The sequence below is a fragment of the Galeopterus variegatus genome, unplaced genomic scaffold (genome assembly GCF_000696425.1).
Source record: "Galeopterus variegatus unplaced genomic scaffold, G_variegatus-3.0.2 Scaffold457, whole genome shotgun sequence".
Lineage (NCBI taxonomy): Eukaryota > Metazoa > Chordata > Mammalia > Dermoptera > Cynocephalidae > Galeopterus > Galeopterus variegatus.
The window spans coordinates 37,588-59,734 of NW_007726568.1; the positions used below are offsets into that span (position 1 = coordinate 37,588).

Genomic DNA, 22,147 nt, shown 5'->3' on the forward strand with positions numbered 1-22,147 from the left:
CCCCCCGCGGCCCCGGGCGCGCAGCCGCACGTGCGCCCCAGCCCCTGCGCCGTCAGCTCCTGCCGGATCTTGGCGATGGCCGCCGGGTGCTGCAGTAGCAGCAGGACGAGGGAGGTGCTGGCACTGGCCGTGGTGAAGAAAGCGGCGAACAGGAGCTCCACAGCCGACTCCTGCAAAACAGCCCGGGTGGCGCTGAGTCTCATCAGCGGAGTCGCTCCGTGCCCTGGCCCCGTGGCCGAGGAGCAAAGGGCCCAAAGGCCAGCGAGCGGGGATGTGCTACGATGGCGGCTGTGTGCGTAGGTCCTGAAGTTGATCAAATCCCAAGTCTGCTAGTTGCATATAGCAACAAGCAAAACCAGGAGCCACCTGCCTGGGGAGGGTTCCCAGAGATCATGCTGGGAATGTCTTCTGTGCACTGTCATTAGTACTTTATGTATATTAACTCATTCGATCCTCAACTCAGTCTTATGAGGCACAATTACTGCACTCTTTTTACAGGGTTGGAAACTGAGGCTGCAAGAGGTGTTCAAGGTCCCTACACTTAGCAGTCCCGGCAGTCGAGCTTGGAGTCTAGTGCTCTTAACTACCTGGTGCTGTTGCCTCCAACCCCAGCTGAGCGTCTAGATAGTGAGTGCAATGGAACAAAGGCACCTGCAGCAGCAGTGCCAGCCTCGCACTAAAGCCGGCAGCATGGCTTCATCCTCTCGCTTACTGGAGTAGTCCCAGGGAATCACTAAATCTCTTCCCCGTCTGCTCAGAGGGGCTGGTGGCTTCATCCCCCAAGCCCCAGTCTGCCTGACTCTGCCCTCCCAGCCCCTAGTGTCTTCCTTCCTGGCAGCACGCACAGTTTACGTTTATACACTGATTTCTGGAATCAGAGGACCAATGTGTATCCTCCCCTCCTACACCCCGAGGACGGGGCTTGTGTTTTGTTCACCACTGTATCCCCAGTCCCAGTGGAAGTCTAGCACCAAATAGGTATGCAAATATGTGGAATGAATGACTTGGCTGGACACTGTCTCCCTCCCTCACCCCCTGCCCCCAACCCAACCTGGCCAAGATGTGGAGCTGGGATGGAGACCCCAGAGCCCAACATCCTCCTTGGCTAGGCCTAGCCAGCCTGGCCTGTCCCTGATGATGCCCAGGCCGGAACTGAAGATTATTCGCCAATGGGGTGCCTTCTTGAGAACCTGGAGGATGTTGACAGGACTGGGAAGGTGGTGACAAGGCAGAGGGACCATCCACTCCTTTCCACACCATTCCTCTTCACAGCCCAGAATTGTTCCTGTCCACCAGCCTCCCCCAGGACTCATGAGCCCACTGCTCATTGTCTTCTAACCCCCTTGACTCCTCTTGAATTCACAACCACCCAGAAGTCAGCACAGAGAGTATTAGTCACATTCTCAGAGAAAAAAATTAAGGCTGAGCCCTACCCTTCTGGGGCTGGCTTCTGGAAAGTGGGAAACTGAGGCCCAGAGAAAGGATGGGAGTTGCTTACTGAAGATCGAGGTCTTCCCCCTTCTACCTTTCCCTTGCTCCCCACAACCTCTCCACTCCTTTTGGGGTTCTCAAGCAGGTCCTGGGGGGTCCTTCCAAAGCTTCCCTCCACTGTATGTGCTCTATGTGTACATGGGGGCGGGGGGGCAGCTCCTAATTCTCCAGGAGATCCGCAGTGGCAAAACAGACAGGTAGAGTTTCCAAGGTGACTCATGAGAGGAGTGTGTTGATTTGGGGAGGAAAAGGGGACCTCAAGGATGTGGAGCTCATGATCTATCATGAGCCTCTTAGAGTTTGTAGAAAAATGGTGTGAAGAAGGCCTCCTAGGCAGAGGGACAGCAGAAGCAAAGGCATTCAGTGACAGAGACAGGTGGGGTCAGGGAGCGGAGCTGGTTGTGGCCAGAGCCTTCAAGGATGGGCCTAGAATTCATGCTTTCAAAGCTCCTTCTGAGAAGGGTGGCGACAGGCCCAAGACTACACAGCTAGTGGGTGTGACAGCCATGACTGGAACCCAGGTCTCTTTCTCCTCACCCTGATTGCATGTCTGTGGATCAAAATGGGGCCCCCAAGGATGTGTCCCCAGGAGGATAGGGCATGTGTGTAGAAACCTGCTGGGAATGCAAAAGAGGGGAGCAGAGTCCTCCCACCACCACCTACCTTCAGCTCCTGCACCGAGAGCTCATGGCCCAGCTCTCTAGCACTGTGAACGATCAGGCTGAGGGCGTCACCTGCCTCTGCAGCCTTGTCTTCCTGAAGCTTCTCAGCAATGGCCTCCTCCAGGTGCTGATGCAGCTGGTCCCTTGCCCGGATGCCCTTATGTGCAAGGAGAGAAAGGTGGTGGGGCAGGAAGGCTCAGGAGACCAAGTCTGGGCACCTCCCCCCTGAAATCCTCCTGGAACTGCACTGGTTTTGCTCAGATCCTGTGTTAAACCTCCCAGCTTAGCTCTCTGCCTGGCACATAGGAAAGCTCAGTAAATGGTCAGGAATTTGTCCACTGTCCACAAACATCATTCTGTCTTGATTTTCACAAGCCCCCTCTGAAGCAAGGCAGATAGTTACTGTCATCCTGAGGGGAGGATGCTGAGGTTAAGAAGGGTCAAGTGAATGCTCACTGTCACACAGCTGTCAGTGCCCATGCCTGGCACAGAGCCCAGTCAGGGTGGAGTCAGCCCATTGCCCTTTCCCTGCACTAGGCTCAGGCTGGGGCAGTGGGCACCAGTGCAGAGAGAAGGGACACACGTTGATGCACCCAGGAAAGCTCTTAGAGGACGCTATTGGATGTTCTAAGCATTACTATTTTTTTAAGGGGGTGGATATGCCCCTCCAGAGTTTGGGTAATAAATCCAGCAAAAGCATCCCCCTGGGAAGCATTGTAATTGAGCACTTGAGTTTTGTAGCCCGAAGAGATTGGGTTCAAATCCTGTCTCTGCTCCTACTAGCTGTATTGATTTGGGGTAAGTCATTTAACCTGCTTGTCTCAGTTTTGTCAATAAAATGAGAATAACAAAACTTTGCAGGCTAGGAGGATTAAACCGGAGTATGTATCCAAGGCGATCAGCTCACAGCATGACTCTTAGACCGCATGTATTATTTTTATTCAGGTGATTGAAAACCCCGGAAACCGCACAGTGAGAACCCCAGGTCAGGGGCGAGGGAAGGCGGGATAGGCCTCCTAGTTGCTCTCCCGGCCCGCCCGTCGCTCTGAAGTCTGAAGAGGCCGTGGTTCTCTGATCCGGAAACTAGCGGGCCCGCGGCCACGGGAGGGGAGCCGGCGCCCACCCCTCTCGGACCAGGGCTGGCGCCGGGCTGGGCCGGGGACGTGTTTGCAGCCCTCGCGCTCCCGCCCGTTCCGCAGCCATCCCGGCTCCCGAACCGGTGTTGGAAGCCCGGCCGGAGGCGCCGTTCTGGGGAGGGGCCGGACCGACTGGCGGGTCGCCCGCCACCGAGACCTAAACTCGGGTAGCCCGCGGCTGCTGAGGCTGGAGCGCGTCCCGTCAAGCGCGTCCCAGAGAGGGTGTGTGGCCTGCCCTGGGTCACGTAGCGAGTCAGGACGGATGCCAACCCCGGCCCCCACCGCCACACCACGCCACCTCCCCGCCTTGGGCCGCGCCTCCGTTCCCCAGCAGAAGGGACACGCGGGGTGCTCCGAGGACACGGCGTCTCGGTCTGGGAGACCCGCCCGCGCCGTGGAGCCCCGAGAAGAAGGGCGGGGCGGCAGTACCTTGCGCAGGCCGCTGAAGGGCACGTCCAAGGGCAAGGAGAAGAGGTTCTCCACGAACTGCTCGAAGGTCCGGGCCAGCTCGGCACACTGCACCTCGTCCAGTCGCAGCCCCAGGAGGATGCGCGCGGCCATGCGGAAGGTGAGCGCCTTGGCGGCCTGGTAGACGGCGACCGGCTCGCGGGCCACGCACCAGGAGCGCACCTCGCGCCGCAGCGCCCCCTGCAGGCGCGGCACATAGTGCTCCAGCGCCCGGCGGCTGAACGCGCGCGCCAGCACCTGTGGGGACCGCGCGGTCAGTGCTGGCGGCGGTCGGGCCTCCTCTGCTCGCCGATTCCGGAGGAGCCCCAGGCCAATGCCGCTCCCTTCCTCCCGCTGTAAGCCGCCCAGACCTAAACTGGATGGCTTCCACCTCCTCCGGGATGTCTTCTCTGACCCCTCTCTAGGTCCGGGTTTCTAACCTTTCTGGTATCACAGCCACAGAATACCGGAGATGAACCGCTTAGCCCAGTTCTGGCCTTATAAACCGAAGCACAGGGAGGCAAGGGACTTGCTCAAGGCCACCGCTCGTTAGCCAGGGATCCTGGTCGTGTTCCCAGTATACCCCAGTACCCAGCGCCAGCCTGGCCCACAGCAGATGCTCGGGGACCGTGGGCTGACATTCCCACGGCCCACTCCCGGGTTTCTGCTCACCTTGCGCCGCCGCCGGTGCGGCTCTCCAACCGCGCCGAGCAGAGTGTGCGAGCCCAGCAGGATGTGCGCGCTCTGTGGCCACTGGCTGCGCACCAGGCGGTGCTCGCCCAGCAGGATGGTGCGCACGTTCTCGGCGCCACTCACACGGATCACCGGCCTGCCCAACAGGTGCGTCTTGAACACCGTCCCGTAGCGTTCCCGGCGGGAGCTGTGGAAGCGCGCGCCCTGCGAGCGAGGCGGAGCGAGGGAGGGCTGAAGCCTCTGGGCCTGCCCGGGGATCTGGCCGGGGAACGACTCCCCTGCCCCAGGCTGGTGCGTTACTGTTTACAAAACAGGACCCCAAATGGTCCTCGCAACTACTCCGTGGGAATGTAGATGCTCTTGTTCCCATTGGTGAGATGAGAAAACTGAGGCCCAGAGTGAGGACGTGAGCGCTCAAAACTTCACAGCTGAGACACGCCCCTGGCTCCTGATTCTATGCATGCGGGACATAAGGTGACATGCTCCTCAGACCCCTTTCTAAAACCCACGCTTTGTGTCGGGACGAGTTTAAGTTGCGTTGGGGAGAACTTTAGTGACGTGAGGTCCCTTTGAACAGACAGTGGCCAGGAAAAGATGAGATTTGTGCGCGCTCTCCGGAGTCCTGGGCGATGGGAAGGGACTGGCTATGAACCCCGGGAGCATTGAGAGGGAGGATGGGTCCGGGGGCAGCCGGGGAAGGAGCCATGTTAGGGTGCGGGAACGACGGACTGCTCACCTGAACTAACCAGTGCAGCGTTTCGCCGAAGAAGGGCCAGCCCATGGAGCCTTTGGGCAGGGGCAGGGCGGAAGCCCGGTCCCGGCTCAGCGTCCAGCGGAGGGTCCAGAGGTGCTGGGCCAGGCTGAGCAGCAGGCCGGCGCACAGGAGAGCGGTGCCTGCCGCCCCCAGCACCGACAGGCAGCCCAGCTCCCAGGGGAACATGGCGAGCCCGCGGGGTCCAGGCCGCTGGGAGCGCAGGGCGCGCAAGAACTGGGGCGCGAGCAGCACGCAGTGCTCACCTGTTCCGTCCGGAAAGAGCCTGGAGCTTGGGGACCAAGCCCGGGATTGAGAACCTGGGACAAGAACTCCGCTCTAAAAACAGACTGGCAGTGGAAGGCGGCAGTGACCGCGCGCCCTTAGGGAACATGCCTTCCTCGAAGCCGGCGCGCTCAGGACATGTTCCCGGCTCCTGGGCCAAAATGCCAGTACCTCTCTGGGGGTGCTGGCTGCCTCGGGAACGCTCACGCCCGGCACCCGCGGGTCACCTCCCACCTCCTCCCGGGATCAGCACTCCTTGGACAGAAGCAGCGAGGGAGGGCAAGGAGAGGAGCAACTCACCGGTGTTGCCAACCTGGGTTGCGATCACCGGGGCTGCAGACCCCCGCCCCACCTCTCGCTCCTCCAGTCGTTTAACCCTTCTTGGGCCCCCTGGACACATTTATATAGTTATTGGCTCCCTCCCTACGGACTGCTCCCGGTTCACACAGCGTGACGTGCCTATGCATATTTAAAGCGCTCCACGCAGGGTGATGATTGGAGGCGGTGGGCAGCGGCGCACTGTCGCGGGGGCTCTGAGTAGGGAGTGGCAGTCGCCGCAGCGCTCGGCCTGCGGTTTCGCGCCAGAACTGCCCTGCTCTTCGCAGGAGCTCGGGGAGTGGGCTGCAGCGCTCTCAGCCCAGCCCCGGCCGCTGGCTCTCTAGGATTCCACCCTCGAGCTGCTAGGTGTCCTCCCCTCGCCGCTCCAAGGTTTGCTCCTTCTCCTTCAGAGAAACGGCGGTCGTCGACGCCTGCGTTGGCATCGCCGCAGCCCCCAAGGAGACAGGGCTGAGATTATCTAACAGCGCACCCCTCCCCCATCTACCACCCCAGGAATCCTTCAAAAGGTGGTAGTGTCATTGCTGCCCAAAGCTTCACTGAGACTCCCGCCCGAAGCTGCGGGAAGCTGATGGCCCCGAGCTCCTTTCCGGTCTCAAGGACCGAATTCGCCGTTCGTTCCCTGCCTCCATCTCCCGAGCCCACGGACAATCCCTCGTCAGTCTACACGGTTGCGTCTTGGGCTTTGTGTGTCTCATCCGAGGGTTCCAAATGCCTCAGGACTCACACGTCCTTGTCCCTACAGCGCAACCTGGGGTGTAGGGGGTGCCTGCATTATACTTGTATTATTAGGAAGCATAAACAGTAACCCCAGTGGTCTGCTCTCGGCGGTGCAAAGGCGGCATCTCCCCGGGACAATCCCAAGGACGACCCCGAATCCCAGGACGCCTCCGCCAAAGCGGGGTAGGAATCCCGAGTACCATGGAGGGCTGGGTAGGGCACGCGAGGGACAGCCACATTCCATAGTCCTCGGAGAGAGCTATCTGTTCACCGCTCCTCTCTTAACTTCCAGATTTTATTGTGCCTGAAAAATTATCATCTTGTTCATGCAATATTTTTTTAAAACGGGAAAGGATAAGAGACGATTAAGAGATGATCTTTAGGATGAGATGAACAAGAAAACAAATGCTTATTTTTTTGTATGTTTTGGTGCCACTCCTATTCCAATAACTAGGGGAATAACATGCCTTTTCTGAAGAAAGCAGTTGTTTTTTAATCAGGAAGCTCTGAATAGATGAAATAGCAATGCATTTTCAACAATTTGCTCAACGTTTTTAATATTTCATCACAAAATCAAGAGATGTACATGTAATTCTTTACACGTATTTTACAGAATCATGTATAGTTTCTCATAGGCACAAATCCTAAAAATGCAAAGGGAGTTTTCAGCATAAATACAAAGAAGAGAAAACAAGGAGCAGATTTATATTGTCATTTGAACCACAGTAATTTACACAAAGGAAAATGTACACTTGCTTTAGGTTCTCCAGAGTTCGCTTGGTTTGGCTTGTTTCCACAATGAGGATACAGTACTAAGAGCTGCTATTTGAAGAAAGTAACCTGACCCCTGTGGTAACTTGTGTGTGTGTAGGAACACAGCTACCCTAGCACAAGTTGCACCTGAAGTGGTTAGCCCTCGTTAGTTTCCGTCTGTCTTCTCTTCTAATTTGCACCGAATCAAACCAAACAAATGCTAAAATGGGGTCAGCTACAAGAGATGTAGTTAGAAATATTAACCCTGATGAACAGAAAAAAAACACTGCATCTTTAGAAAACCCAAAACTTTTGCTTCATATTCAGAACAATTAAATTAAACCACCCAAGTAGAACAAATAATTCACATTCTTACTGAGTTAAGTTTGATTTCAGGGAGCTTTTAAAGATTTGTCTATTCCTCCCTCAGAACCAGCAGAATTAGACATTTTAGTCTACTTAAGTTACACTGAGGTGAAAATAAAAGCTAAAAGTCAGAAAATGACAGTGAAATACTCCTATATCAGACATGATTGCATTCCAAAACCATATACTGACGAAAAAACAAAATCATTCAAGCCTAAATAGAAAAAAATACTTATTGGAGGCATGTTTTTCTAATGTATTTGCAATCAGTTTCATATACAATTTTTAATGATTCATATATTACATTTTTGCCTTTTTTCCCCTAAAAGTGAAAAAAATGTCACATTTTCCATATATAAAATAGTATTCAATTATTTAAAAATCCATACAAATAATATTTATTTTTCTTGCTTAAACCCTTATTGGTGTCTTTCTCTTCTGTATTTTTGAATTCTGTAAACAAATTACTGCATCATGACCAGTGCTTGTTAGAGATCAATGTTGAGTCACAGATTTGGTGTCACTGAGTGCAAGCAATGTGAAGTCTATGTGTGCTGGGACATACCATTTACCAAACTTCTCAGCTGTTTCACAACTGTCTCTATCAACTTCTGTTTGTCTCGATCATTCTTCCTGAACTGAGCAAATATATTGTTCTTTTTGCTAGTATCCTTCATCCTAGAAATATATGTGAATAAAGAAGCTCAGTAAAAGGAAATTAAAAACTATGCTGTCACAAGTAAAATACCTTGGCATGCTCTGAATTATTTCAGACCAATCCTATGCTTGAAAAATACACTTCAAAGAAAACAGGTACTAACAAACTTTTAGATATAGCAATCACAAAAAATTAGCAGCTTTATTTTACATTCTATATTTTTTGCATTAGTATGTAAATCTAAAATATGCTGTTTTCTTTTCTTTTCTTTTTTTTTTTTTTTTTGGTGGCTGGCCAGTATGGGGATCTGAACCCTTGACCTTGGTGTTAACACTTTGCTCTAAGCAAGTGAGCTAACTGGCTAGCCCTGCTGTTTTCTTATATCGCACTATTTTCTAATATCATTATATAAACTAGGCTTTTAATAGTGATACTTGAAATATGATAAAGTGAAAAAAAAGTCTGCCACATAATGAGAGGGAAAAGTAACTCCTACATTTATGCTTAGTTGAACAAGATGCACCAGCATATCCTGTTACCTCAGTTTTTACTATATTATTTTCTCAAATCACCTGTTTTTTCTACCTGCAAAGAATACATGTTCTTAATGCTAGGGTTTAGGTAGCACTGGTGGCAAACATTCCAATTCCTGGCCACATCTTACCAAATACCTTCTTTCTTGTGTTACAGATTTTTTTTAAAAAAAACTCTATTTCTCACTTATATCTCCAGTAAACTCACTCCTAATGTCAATTAAGCCTGCAATTCAGCACACAATAGGAAAAATGTCTTTTTTACATCAATATAAACAGCAAATGCATATAAAACTACACCAACTCTGAAGGGCAAAAAAGAGGCATGTCTTTTTGTCACCACAATGGACTGAGCTTTTAATGTCCACTTTGATGGAAATCCCTAGTTACTCATTTTATCACTGAATCAAAAAATGCTAAAATGTTATACAAAAAAGTTTTCACAATATACTCACTTCTCCAAAAGAGTAAGGGCTGTGTTTGGATTCACCCGAAGGTACTTAGAAGCTGGCTGTCCGTAATCAGCTAGATAAGTAGACCAATCCCAAACCATAAACAGATCAAGGAGCTGAGGAAGATGGGGGAAATTGTTAAATCAGCTTTTGATATTTACCCACAGTCAATACACATAAATCAAGTAAATGCTATTTTTGGTCCATTTTAATATAACTTGCTTCTTAGATGGAATAAAATAAGGAAATTCATTTTTAAACCTTCACTAACTACTCTATAACCAAAATGTAAACACTATCTTTTTACTTTGAAATTACTAAAATTGTCTGGAGTTGCTTTTCTAATAAAGTATTTTATTGCATTTACAAATAACTGTAAAATAATGAAAACACTATAATTATATTAACACTTGTAATGTGTAATATAATTATAACACTTGTCATATAACAATCATATTAACACTTGTAATGTATATCTTTCACATTATTCAGTCACTACTCACATTTAATTAATAAGGGCTGGTGCTACTAACTGTATGAAGAATTTTAAAGAACTTAAATTGAACCTTTTTTCTTAGAGGTAAGAATGTTTACCATTCAAAGAAACTGTTTATATCTAGCCTTTTTCAAAACTAATTTAAACCAAAAGCTCAGATAATCTCAATTAAGTGCATTAAACAACCACTGCTGGATTCTCCCTGCTGATAGATCCTCAGTAGTATTATGAAAGGAGGGCTTCAAGATTCAGCCTGTTAACTCAAGGAGATCATTTTGTATAAACAAACAACAACAAAAAAGGAACCCTCTTGTTTTCCGTAGTGTCTTAAAATAGACTATTTGCTTTATAATCTCCAGTTAGAATCGCTGTCAAATATGGAAGTAATCTTTTAAAAGCAATGCTATGTCTAAACCAAAGCACCAAACTCTTTATCCAACTTTAAAACCCTAATCCCCTTTAAGCCATTTAAACCCAACTTCCTATCCCTATTTGAATTGTTTCAGAAAGCTAAATGCTTTACTTACCACCTTCCTTTAGTTTTTATATTTTTCTTTCTTTTTATAACTCACTTTATAAGTAAGGGGTCTACTCGTTTTACTTTAAAATGAAAGAAGCATTTGCATTTACCTATAGGATACATGAGCTGATCTACTGACTCAAGAAGGATAAATTTTGGGGGTGATCAAAGCCACCTAAAGAAAGGTTACAAGAAACTAGCTTTTCCTCAGGAAGGTAAGGGTGTTTTTTGAATCTTTTCCCATCCAATTTGCAGTTATTAGTAGGGACTTTATTGTAAAACACAGAAAATTTTATAATGAAAATATTAACTATACATCAACACTAACAATAACATTCTAGAGGCCATACCAAAAGTTGAAATATTGGCACAGAAACTACACTGAGACAATGTTAAAGAATATACTTTCTGAAAGAGAAAAGGGAACTTTTAAGTTCTGTGTAATTTTTGAGTGTTGTTTCACAAGGAGGAAAACTTACTTTCATACACTTTGATGGTGAGAATGTAAATTGGTATAAGTTTTCCAGAATATGATTCTGCCATATGTTTAAGAACCTTATAAAAATGGCCATCCCCTTTGATTCAGTAATCCTACTACTAGGAATGTAACTTCAGGAAACAGTAGAAAAAACTTATGCACAAAGATATTAATCTTGAAAATGTTATTTGTGTTATCAAAAGGCTGAAAACAGCCTACATCTCAATATTATGAAAACGGTTAAGTAGTGAGGTATAACTGTACAATGAATACCATGTGGTTATTAACGTTTACATAGAATTTTAAATAACTTAGGAAGATGTTTATGATAAATTTTGCTAAATTCCATAAAAACCTACCAAAAAAGACTGGAAGAAAATTTGAGAAAAATGTTAAGAATGGTTGTTATTTATGTGGTGAGGTTATGGGTAACTTATTTTCTTTATTTTCATAATACTGTACAATGGACATGTAGTTAATGCTATAGTTAGAAATAAGGTTTATATATTAATATATTAAAATAAATTTCAGTAATGAACACCACTGACACAGTTGTCAGCAAAAGCCTCATTTTGAAGGAGTCCTCTTTCAGGTGTATGTGGTGTATTTGCACAAGAGTGCATGCTCATGCACAGATTCAGCAGAAAGTAACCACTTAATATACTGGCTGTAATCTCCCTTTCTTTCCAAAAGGCATTAGCAACATGACCTTTGGGATATGGAAGAGGAAGGGGTCTTAAAATAAGGCTCTTTTTCTTTTGAGCCGATCTACCCCCAGGTGGGAAAGGAGGAGCCTATTTAATGAATTAAAAACCCACATCAACTCCAACTGTGAACTCAGAATTGCTTCTTCTACAGCACAAAAACAGACTTTCCTAGATAATGAAACACTATGCTTACATTTTTCACATACGGTCAGATACTCATATGCAAATCTCTAGAAATTACAGGAACCACAAAATTTAACCTACACGCCCACATGTAGACAAACATAATCTATATGCTTTCATATTTACATTAATACTTTGTAGAAATACATATTTTGCATAATTTATAGATATCTGTGAAAATTCATGTAAATTTGCACATAATGGATAAGGAATGCATTACCAATGTGAATAAAAGGGCCAAGGATCTAGATAAGATTCATTTACTCCTTCAACAAATATTGACTGCCCACCTATGATGTGCTAGGCACCAGACATACACTATTGAAATGAGACAAAATCCCTTTCCTCGAGGAGCTTACATTACAAGTGGCGAAGCAGTTAACGAGAAAACAAGTAACATTTTGATGTAACATGAAGAAATTATTTTTAAAAAACTATTCACACAAAATCTGAGTAATTGAAATTACTGTAACCCAGCCAAAGCTACCCTTAGTTTAATATGGAATAAGATAGAAACCACTAATTCACATAGAAGCTGGTGACGACTGCTTCCTCGTTACTCTCAGTCTACGAATCCAACAGTTGAAGACTTGAGCACCATTTCAGTGTCTGTGTCCCGAAGGATACATGGATGTGGGTAAAGAGGAAAGATGGGGCCAGCAAGTATGCTGATCTCATATTCTGATTTCTTCTTTCCATGTGTATAAGGATTTTCCAAATGCATAATACTTCAGGAATAAGTAAATAAACTTCACAAAGCTGGGCAGCCAAACTCACAAAGTATGTCCAGCACAGTGTAACCACTCAGTAGATGTTCAAGAAATAACTGATTGATTGATGATGTCAGACCACTATTCCAAGTTTACTTGGGAACTTTTTTCTTAGACTTCATGAGTACAAAAAATGAACATCCTACATACTCCTTTGGCTTATGCTGATAGCTCTCTGAAAAAGGACGGTGTTGGCCAGCGGGCAAACTATGGCAACTAAAGGCAGTCAACTAACTTCTCTCCATCTCTCCCAAGTTTTCACTGGGGTACTGGTAAGATAAATTCCCTCATGATAGAGCACTGGGTCTAATGTTAATTGAGTTAATGATCTTCCCAGAGAAAGCAGCACTAATATTTCTAAATGGTCTACCAGTTTCCCTCATCTGTAACAATTATAAGGTCCTTTCTCACTTTTTAAAACACAATTCTATTGAACTGAAAGATATAACACAAAACCAGGACTTTATTCCTAGGTCCTACCTAACACTATACCAGGCCAGATTTTATGAGCTGAGCCCATTTCTATAGGTTGCTACCCATGAATGTTCTGAACAAGAGGCATAAACACTGGTCTTTGATGGCAATGACCTAAAAATAACGTGACTGCTCTGGAGTCAGAGTGTGACAGGAAGGGAAGAGGAAAGTGGGGTGCTGCCAGGTACGACCACTGACACTCACCTTCACTCCACATCAACAGGCATTGCCTTGGGGGCTGCCTCTCACAATTAGTCAGGTTTCACAGGATGCACTATGTTCTTAATATTAAGACCTAAATTATGGAAAACCTCACCTCTCTACTTCATGTTTGCTTCCTTCGGATGGTAGCGTACAAATAATACAGTTGTTATTAATCACACAAAATCTCTTTCTGTCTTATAAACAGTAAGGCATGGTCTCACCAGGTGAATTTATTAGTTAACACATATACCTGAAGTTCAAAGATGTAGATCAAACATGAACAAAATCAAAAATCTCTCCAGATTACCCCAAAGCAATTTTACAATTACTTATTAAAGGATAAAGTCTGGCATATGATAATGAAAATTGGTATTAAGTTCTATAAATGGGTTTGTTCCAATAGTCAAGTAAAATAATTCCACCTTAAATCCTTTTGGGAAGTAAGCAAAGTATGGATCATATAAAAATGAATAGCAAAATAATGTGCCTCAGTTCTATCTCATCATGACTTATAAGATTACCTGAAATTAGTATGCTAACTTCTTTTTTTCACCAAGGATTCAAAAATACCTTTCATAACTAATCTGGTAACATAAAGTGGATGTACACAATATTTATAAGTGAGTTGTAAATTTCACTTCCTCGGTGCTCCTTGTGTGTGTCCAGCAAACAAAAAGATCAGCTTAAGGAAAGAAAAGGTTGCATGGGTGGTCCCATTTATATGCTCAAAATAGTTGAATCACTTCAGAATCACTGAGGAATTCATCTATGTCAAGCCATTTACTTGCTGACAGCTTCCCATCCTACAGACTCACTCCAGATCTACAGGCAAGAAACAGGGATCTCAGACCTGTTGAGATCACTTTGTGTAAATGACACAACGAATCTAGGCAGACTTAAAACCATTCTATGGATCTCTTGAAGTGACTTTTTGCCTTTGTAAAAGTGAGCCCACAGTGCCAGGTCATTTTTTCCTTGAATCTGGTTTAGCTTTCTTTGTTTTGGGTCTTTTGGGTTTTGCTTTTGAAGCACCTCAGGGGCACTGACCCAAGACAGAAGATAAATAAAGTTAAGCCAACCTCAAGAGAAAAGCAATTGGGGATACCAGGTTTGCTTTCGTAAATGTGAACAGTGACCTGGGGGCTCAGGGTCAACCTTAGTCCCCCAAGTTCCTTTTTCCAAATACTAAATCCACCTGGGACCTCGGGGTTGCTTTGCAGATTCCAAAAGTAAACTAGGAGATCATTTTTCCTTTGCCTCCAAAAAACAAAGCTGAGGCAAGGGTTCCTAGAGTGCTTCAGAGATTTAAACAACAACAAAAATCCTAAACTCTAATACAGATTTAAGGAAGAAATACTTGTCCTTCAAACAAATCCTGAATAATTAATCACTGGGGATTCAAGAAAAATGGGTCTTAATTAGCCCCATTGGAGGAAAATACAAGTTCTTTTTCTAAGTAGATGGTGAAATCAAATGCTGAGATCCATATTATTTTTAAAGCACTTGGCTCTCTTTCCTTTCCAGTTATCTGAAAACACCACATTTGGAAAACTCCACAAGCAGCACAGAAGAGAATTTTAAGTGGCAGCCAGAAAAAGCTTGGGCAAAAACTATAAAGAAACCAAACAGTATTGTGCTGCCAGCCACCTCGCTTTTTTGCCATCAACTGTTAATTGTCTTTATGCTGCCTTGTGGCTCTTTGATACACCCTGACCCAACCCTTACCCAAGCCAGCTCTCTTCAAATGTCCCATTTGCCAAACCTGCTCGAAATCAGCCTTTCTACTCCCATCTCTGTGAGGACTAAGAGTGATTCATGACTATCCCAGCCCTTGTCTCTTCCCAACATCCCAAAAGTTGAAGTGCCTTTTCTTCCTACTAATGTATTTTATAAGTGCCTCAAAGCTGGTGACTTGTTTTGCTTTATATCTAAATGCTCACATTTGTCCCAGTACTTGGTATACAGCAGGCACCAACTAAATATGTGTTGAGGTGAACTGCATATGTTACCTTTCGACACACAATTTTATAAGTCTATGCTAAACCCACATCTTATAAACTAATATAGCTATGTTATCATTTACTTTACATGTAAACTGTTAATAATTAAGACATCTTTGAATTTTTAGTAATGTCTTATAATTACTGTGAAAGCCAGATTAATCTGTTTAGGATTGATTTATCTTTTTTTTTTTTTTTTTTTTTAGATGACCGGTAGGGGGATTTTAACCCTTGACTTGGTATTCTCAGCACCACGCTCTCCCAAGTAAGCCACAGGCCGGCCCTCAATTTGATTTTGAACAAAGGTCCCAAGACAATTCAATAGGGAAATACAGTTTTTCAACAAATGACAGTGGGATATCTGGATAACCACATGCAAATACTTAGAAGAAAATATAGGACTAAATCTTTTAAAGATGACCGGTAAGGGGATCTTAACCCTTGACTTGGTGTTGTCAGCACCACGCTCACCCAGTGAGCAACCGGCCATCCCTATATGGGATCCGAACCCGTGGCGTTGGTGTTATCAGCACCACACTCTCCCGAGTGAGCCACGGGCCGGCCCTAGGATTGATTTAATTTGTGTTATAGAATGTACTAAAATGTTTCACAACCAAAGTTCTGTTCCTGAGATTACCTTTCGGTTTTGGTGGCTGGCCAGTACAGGGATCCAAACCCTTGACCTTGGTGTTACCAGCACCATGCTCTCCCAGGTGAGCTAACTGGCTGGTACTACCTTTTGTAAACCAGTGATGTTACCATGTTAAATAAATATTCCCGGGTCACACATTTAATTTTCTGTCCCATTTATTACGTTATTTGCCACACTTATATAACAGGTATTTATGTAATGACTTCACCAATGAAGCTCAAAGACTAATACTAATACCTTGAAACTCATGATGAGAGGTGTTCACTAAACTTCCAATTCTCTCTGATGAGTCATTTTGCATCATTAAAGCTAAGAAATAAGATCTGCTCAGATCAACTGAGTTTGGAAGAAACAAAAGAAGACAATATGGATAAGCCAGTGGAAAAAAATTATATACTGACATGTCCGTACTCCAAGATACAGCCAGTTGCTTGAATGAAGGAAGCTAGACTAGGCTGGGTTTCTTTATGTACTCCATTATAGTAAAATTATTAAGAAAAACAAGGGAAAGGGAATAACAAGTTTTCCCAATTTACAAGAATCTAAGTGGGTATTCTTTACCACCTTCCGCATCCTGATGGGTGTGATTTAAAATAAGTCAAATGAAAACCTGGAGATTCTAATAGCTGGATTAATTTAAACTTCAGTAATATTAGTCATTTAGGGCCGAGCCTGTGGCGCACTCGGGAGAGTCCCGCCGCAGGTTCGGATCCTATATAGGGATGACCAGTGCGCTCACTGGCTGAGCGTGGTGCGGCAGGTCTCAAAAAGGACAAAAAAAAAAAAAAAAAAAATTAGTCATTTATGTTCTACTCTAAAATTTTAGGAAGTCAAATAGTATTTATAATTTGCCATTAGTTACAAATGACTCAGACTTTAAAAAAAAAAAAGAAAAAAAGCCAAACTAAGATTAAAACTAAGTACTTCAGATCCCAGAGGCATCTCATTCTCTTCTTTAAAGTGAAACTCAGGGCAGGAGCATCTGGTCAAGATGGCAGAATGGACAGTCCCCAGCGTCACTCTCTCCCATAACCAACCAATTTACACCTATTAAAAACCAACAACAGTCAAAATGGGGCTGCTAGAGCTCAGGGGAAGAGGAGGAGAGACCTACAGAGTTCACGAAGGCAGGAAAAGCCACAATGAGAGAAAGAAAGGACCACTCTAACCATTTCGAATCCCAGCCACTTCAAGGTTGGAGCTGGTGAGCACACAGAGGAAGAGGTGGCAAAAGCCGCAGCTGTGCCCTTCGGATGAAGTTGCTTGGAGGCTGCAGGGAGAAGAGGGCCTTGGTCTCCAGGCCAGCAAGACCACTGACAGAGTTCCTGTGGACCCACATAGGAGCAAGGAGCCACAACAATAGAAAAAAAGAGCCACTCAGAGGCCAGTGAGTCATCACAAGGGACCAGTGCATAGCCCATCCCATGGGAAGTGTTTGGATTGCAGGGGATGGAGGATATGGGCCACCAGGGATACACTGGGGCACAGTTTGGACAACTGATCTGCCTCCCAATCAGCGCAAGACCACTCAGTGGAGACAGATCAGGAATAAAGATCTGCAAGGGGTGCAGTTTGCTGAAAAGTCTCATGCCCAGACCAGAGTTTCCACAAAACCCAGGTGTACTGGAACTCACAACCTGGAAGTACATACAAGGTCAACAATTAAAACCTGAGTTGCACAAAAAGACTTCACCAGGGAATCAGCAGCAAAGCAGCAATTTAGCTCAACCATAGGGCTCAAGTGCTGTTCCCCACAGGAAATTCCTCCATTTAGAAGCAACCAAAGCACAGTAAATAGTTCCAGTGCAGAGTTTAAGTGGTGGGAACAGCAAATAATCCAACACAGAACTGAAAGAAAAAACAAAATACCCACAGACCAGAGACAAAGTTTGATGTTAACTAGTAAAGGTCTCACATCACCAAAGAACATCTATAAAACCTAGAAGGACCAGGAACCCCCTAGGCTCCCAAGCCAGGGAGCAGGGAGGGTTGGGGGCCCCAGCCATGGCCCCCAACTCCTGCAACCAGCCCAGCGATGACCACCTAGCTGCCACAGGAAGCACTCCAGGCTCCCAAGCCAGGGAGGTGGGAGGCTGAGGGCCTTGATCATGCCCCCTGACATCTGCACCCAGCCCAGTGATGACCAAGCCACCGCTGGAAGCCCCCTTGTCTCCCCTGAAGGAATGAGGGGGGCGCCACGGGCCTCAATCACACCCCACCTCCTTCTTCCTTCTCCTGCTCTATTTCTTTCCCCCTTCCCCTTTCCTCCTCCCCCCCCAACTGCTCCACAACATCACAGAATGTAAAAAAATAATAATAATAAACTTAAAAATGAAATAAAATAAAATTACTAGAAAAAAATAAAAATAAACAAAATAAAATGGACCTCAGACCATTTGGGATAACTGAAACAAACCAAGACCACTAAATCCCAACTGCCTTAGCAGGAAAAGAATAATTTTTATGGTATTACCTTAGCAGGCAGTGGAAAAGTAGAGATTCTAATTCTAGCCCTTGAAAGAAATCTTTGATGAAGTGGTAAACTGAATATCAGACTCATCTCATTTGTTATGCTTTATAGAGATAAGGTCTCTATTAAGAGTATAAATACTGTGTCCTAGAGTATAAATACAGACCCTTTACCATTTTGCCTTGGATTACTGAAGCAATACAAAAGTTAGACAATCATACCTAGCATGATGAAAATAAGGAAAATAAGGATCTTTGTGGTTTCTGTTAAAGACAAAGAATAAAAATTATTAGAGTATCTCAATGAGCATTTGTATTTAAGGGGGCTTGCATTCTCACTCATTTCTTTCAATCAAACAATAGATTGTATACTCTTTATTCAGACAATTAAAAACATATGTATTTAGTTTACTTTTCTTGAATCTGAAAGGCACTTCTCTATGCTAGACAATTTATTAACCCCTAATTATCCATTTTCTTCCAGACCTAATTGTATATGTAATTACCTCTTGTCAGGTATAATAATTTGCTTGATAAACATGTCAGAACACTTGCTGCTTGGTCTGTTTCAACAGATAAATGTGGTCTTTCCACAGCCTCTAGGCATAATTAAACATGAGGGGGAAAAAGGTAGTTATCAAACTACACTGAAGCTGATTCACTAAGGCAGGAGTTCACAGCATGTAGTCAAGGCTTACTTTGGGGCTTGATGCTTGCCTGAGTGCTTAGTAACAGATTTCTGAGGCAGGGTAACAGTAACTGCAACATTCTGACTATGCAGGTATTCGGATAAACTTCAAATCGGGCAACAAATGAACTTTAAGATCCAGCTCATTTAAGAAGCAGTTATTAAAATCAAAAAAAAGAAAGAAAGAAAAGAAAAGAAAAGTAAGCAGCAGCCATTGGTAAATAGCTATTGTCATCACACCTTCAGTACAGGTTACAGCAGAGTAAAAGACAAAAAGAGAAACTAAAAAATAGCAGAGGAAGGACTTTTTTTCTTGGGAAGATAAATGCAGCCACTGGAATTAAATGAATTGTGATCTAAGTCCTACATGCTTGCATGATATGAATCTACACTATGGGAGTGCATAAAGAAATCCCTACCTGACCTCCAGGTAACCTAAACAGGAAATTATGACATTTCTAAGCAAAATAGGCTGTGTCATCCTGTTAAGATAATTGTTTCCATTGACACTTTGCATAAACATCTTACACTAGGCCATCGGGAAAAATCTCAAACCATAGCGTCTCCTCTTTGTAATACCTAAAAACAGTGCCTGGCCCAGTGACCTCAACACAGTTGAGCAGGTAAAGTTTGTTATAATAATCAGGAGGAGAACAAAGAAGGGAGAGATAACAAACAGGTAAAAAAGTTGGAAGTATTCTTTATGTATTTACAGACTGTTAAATTCATAAAATATTAAAAATAGAAATGATTCCTTAGTAAAAATCTGGGGTAATTAGGAAAACTCAATAAACACTATAACTTTAGATGAGTCCAATTTTTTTAAAGAATAATTTTTAAATATCTGATATTTGACTGAGGTGCTTCAGAATGTTAGAAATTGGCACCATTTGGTTGGAAAAAGTCAAGCTCCTCCATTGTCTCACCTAATCAATACTCTATGGATGTTATTTGCTTATCTGATTATATTTCACTTGAATAAGAAATGACTTAAGAGCTAATGTTTCTTATGACACTGCCTTAATCTGTCTGGGCTGCTATAACAAAATGCCATACATTGAGTAGATTATAGAAAACAGAAATTTATTTCTTACAGTTATGATGGCATATCACAGCAGACACCAATAGTGTTTTTATGTCTATGACCTATTAAATTCCCTCCCAACTCAGTTTCTTAAAAAAATCAAGCTACTTTCATTTTGAATGAATCATTTAAGAGAGCTGTAAACTCGGGTCTGTAAAATGTATAGTGTGACAAGCACTATATATTTAACACTAGTGATAAAAAGATGCTGATGACCCAGTCTTTGGATTCAAGGGGCTCCTAAGTGTAATGAGAAAGATATTAACACAAACATAATTACAAATTAACATGCTAATTACACTGACAGAGCTATGTATAGGTTGTTATTATTATTAGAGCTTTACATATGGCTTGGGGGCTGGGAAGTCTTCCCAAGAAGCCATCTTAGGAGGAGCCCAAACTGAGTCTCATGAAAGAGTTAGTCAAGGGAAGGGTAGTGGTATTTCAAGTAAATGGGACAACATGAGGAAAGGTACAAAGATGACAAAGAGTTTCACCTGTGGGGAAGTGCCATGCCCTGTAGTGCTGCTGAACTAAAGTATGAGTAAGACAGGGTGGAGAAGGGGACAGGGGCTGAATCCTAAAAGGATATGTATGCCTTGTTTAGGAACTGTGAGTAGCCACTGAAAGGTTCTAAACAAGGGAGCTGACAAGGTCAGATTCTCCACTTAGGTAACTCCAACCGTTCTGTGAAGAATGGATTTGAGGAGAAAAAACTTACAGCAGGAAAAATAATTAGAGGACTCTTGTGACAACCTTAAAATACACCAGGACACACAGGTAGAGAGTTGGGATAGAGAGGAAAGGATGGATAGGTGGTAAGCAGGTAGTTAAGATGGAGAAAAGAGGATGAGTTTGACAAATATTTAGCAGATAAGATCCCTATGGCATGGTGACTGTGGATGTAAAACATGGCAGAGTGGTTCCATCAACCCAAACAGAGAACACAGAAGGGAGATACAATCTGAAAATGAGGGAAGATGATGTGTTGACAGTGTTGGCCACATAGGATGTGGGACATGCATCTAACTCAAAAATGTCTACCAAGCAATTGGACATGTAGCTAAGACATAAGCAGTTTGTGCCAGAGATGACGACAGTGGATCAGCTCACCTAGGTAAAGAGTACAGACAGGAATATTCTAAGGACACAAACCCTGGGGACAACAACACTTAGGGGACAGGAAAAGGAGAACACACAAAAACGGGAAGAATGTTGAGTTTTGAAGAAGAGAGAATGTGAAAGAGGAGGTGATCAACGTTATCAAATGCAGCAGAAAGAAGCAATAAGATTAGAACTAAAAATGTCTACTGGCCTTTCCTGGTGACCTAAGTGAATACTGTCTCAGTGATGTGGCAAAGCAAATAGCAGTGGATTGAGGAATGAATGAGAGATGAGGAAATGAGGAGGATCACTTATAAACCACTCTTAAGGAATCTGGATGCGCAGGAGAGAAAAGAGATTGGAAATAGCTAGAATAAGACTAGAAGATTCTCTTTGGGATAGAAGAGATTTGAGCATGTTTTTAGGCTACAGTAGTTAGGAAAAGGAAAGACAGATGGAATAATGGAACAAAGTCCCATAGAAAAGATGGGGTCAAGGGCACAGAAGGATGAAAGAGCCTCATTAAAATGGTCACTTATCACCTGAGAATGAAGGACAGGAAGTAAAGACGGTGTGAATACAGATAAAACTGTTTGACTGCAAAAGCAACAGTAAGAGATTGACGGTGATAGAGATGAATGACAGGAGGCTCAAAGGGGCTGGAGCTTTCACTGGAGAGTAGAACAATGCAATGGTCTATAAACAGAAATGCGGAACTAGAAGAACACCAATCTCGTTCACAGTGCAGCCAGAGAAAGAGTGTGTACTACCACTAGAGAGGGCTTCAGGGCTAGCAGTATCCTCACAAGTCTATGACAAGGAGGTGAAGAAAGCATTCTGCCCAACAGTTGAAGCTGTGGGGCCATTTACATTGTAATGAGGGTTTTCAGGTGGCACTGTAGAAGAGGGCTAGAGGAAGTGAAAAGACAGAGAGTAAACAAAATGATGGGAGACTGAACCAGGAAACAGGTTGGGAGGTGGGAAGGTGTGGAGTAAGAAAATGGAAAGATAATATTTATCAAAGGTCAGAACATC

The 22,147-nt window shown here is 44.4% G+C and overlaps 2 protein-coding genes across 2 annotated transcripts in view; both read right to left on the minus strand.

Annotated features, from left to right (window-relative positions):
- LOC103587521 (cytochrome P450 26C1) overlaps positions 1-5,369 on the minus strand; it is an 8,460-nt gene extending 3,091 nt beyond the window's left edge. The window contains exons 1-5 of the mRNA XM_008568995.1: positions 5,166-5,369; positions 4,409-4,633; positions 3,719-3,994; positions 2,155-2,310; positions 2-170 (exon numbers count right to left, since the gene is read on the minus strand). Coding sequence (XP_008567217.1) covers positions 2-170; positions 2,155-2,310; positions 3,719-3,994; positions 4,409-4,633; positions 5,166-5,369 — 1,030 coding nt within the window. The remainder of the gene's footprint in view (position 1; positions 171-2,154; positions 2,311-3,718; positions 3,995-4,408; positions 4,634-5,165) is intronic.
- Positions 5,370-8,022: 2,653 nt separating this feature from the next.
- EXOC6 (exocyst complex component 6) overlaps positions 8,023-22,147 on the minus strand; it is a 212,743-nt gene continuing 198,618 nt past the window's right edge. Inside the window, exons 20-21 of the mRNA XM_008568996.1 lie at positions 9,287-9,399; positions 8,023-8,318 (exon numbers count right to left, since the gene is read on the minus strand). Of these exons, the coding sequence (XP_008567218.1) occupies positions 8,186-8,318; positions 9,287-9,399 (246 nt within the window). The 3' untranslated portion in view covers positions 8,023-8,185. The remainder of the gene's footprint in view (positions 8,319-9,286; positions 9,400-22,147) is intronic.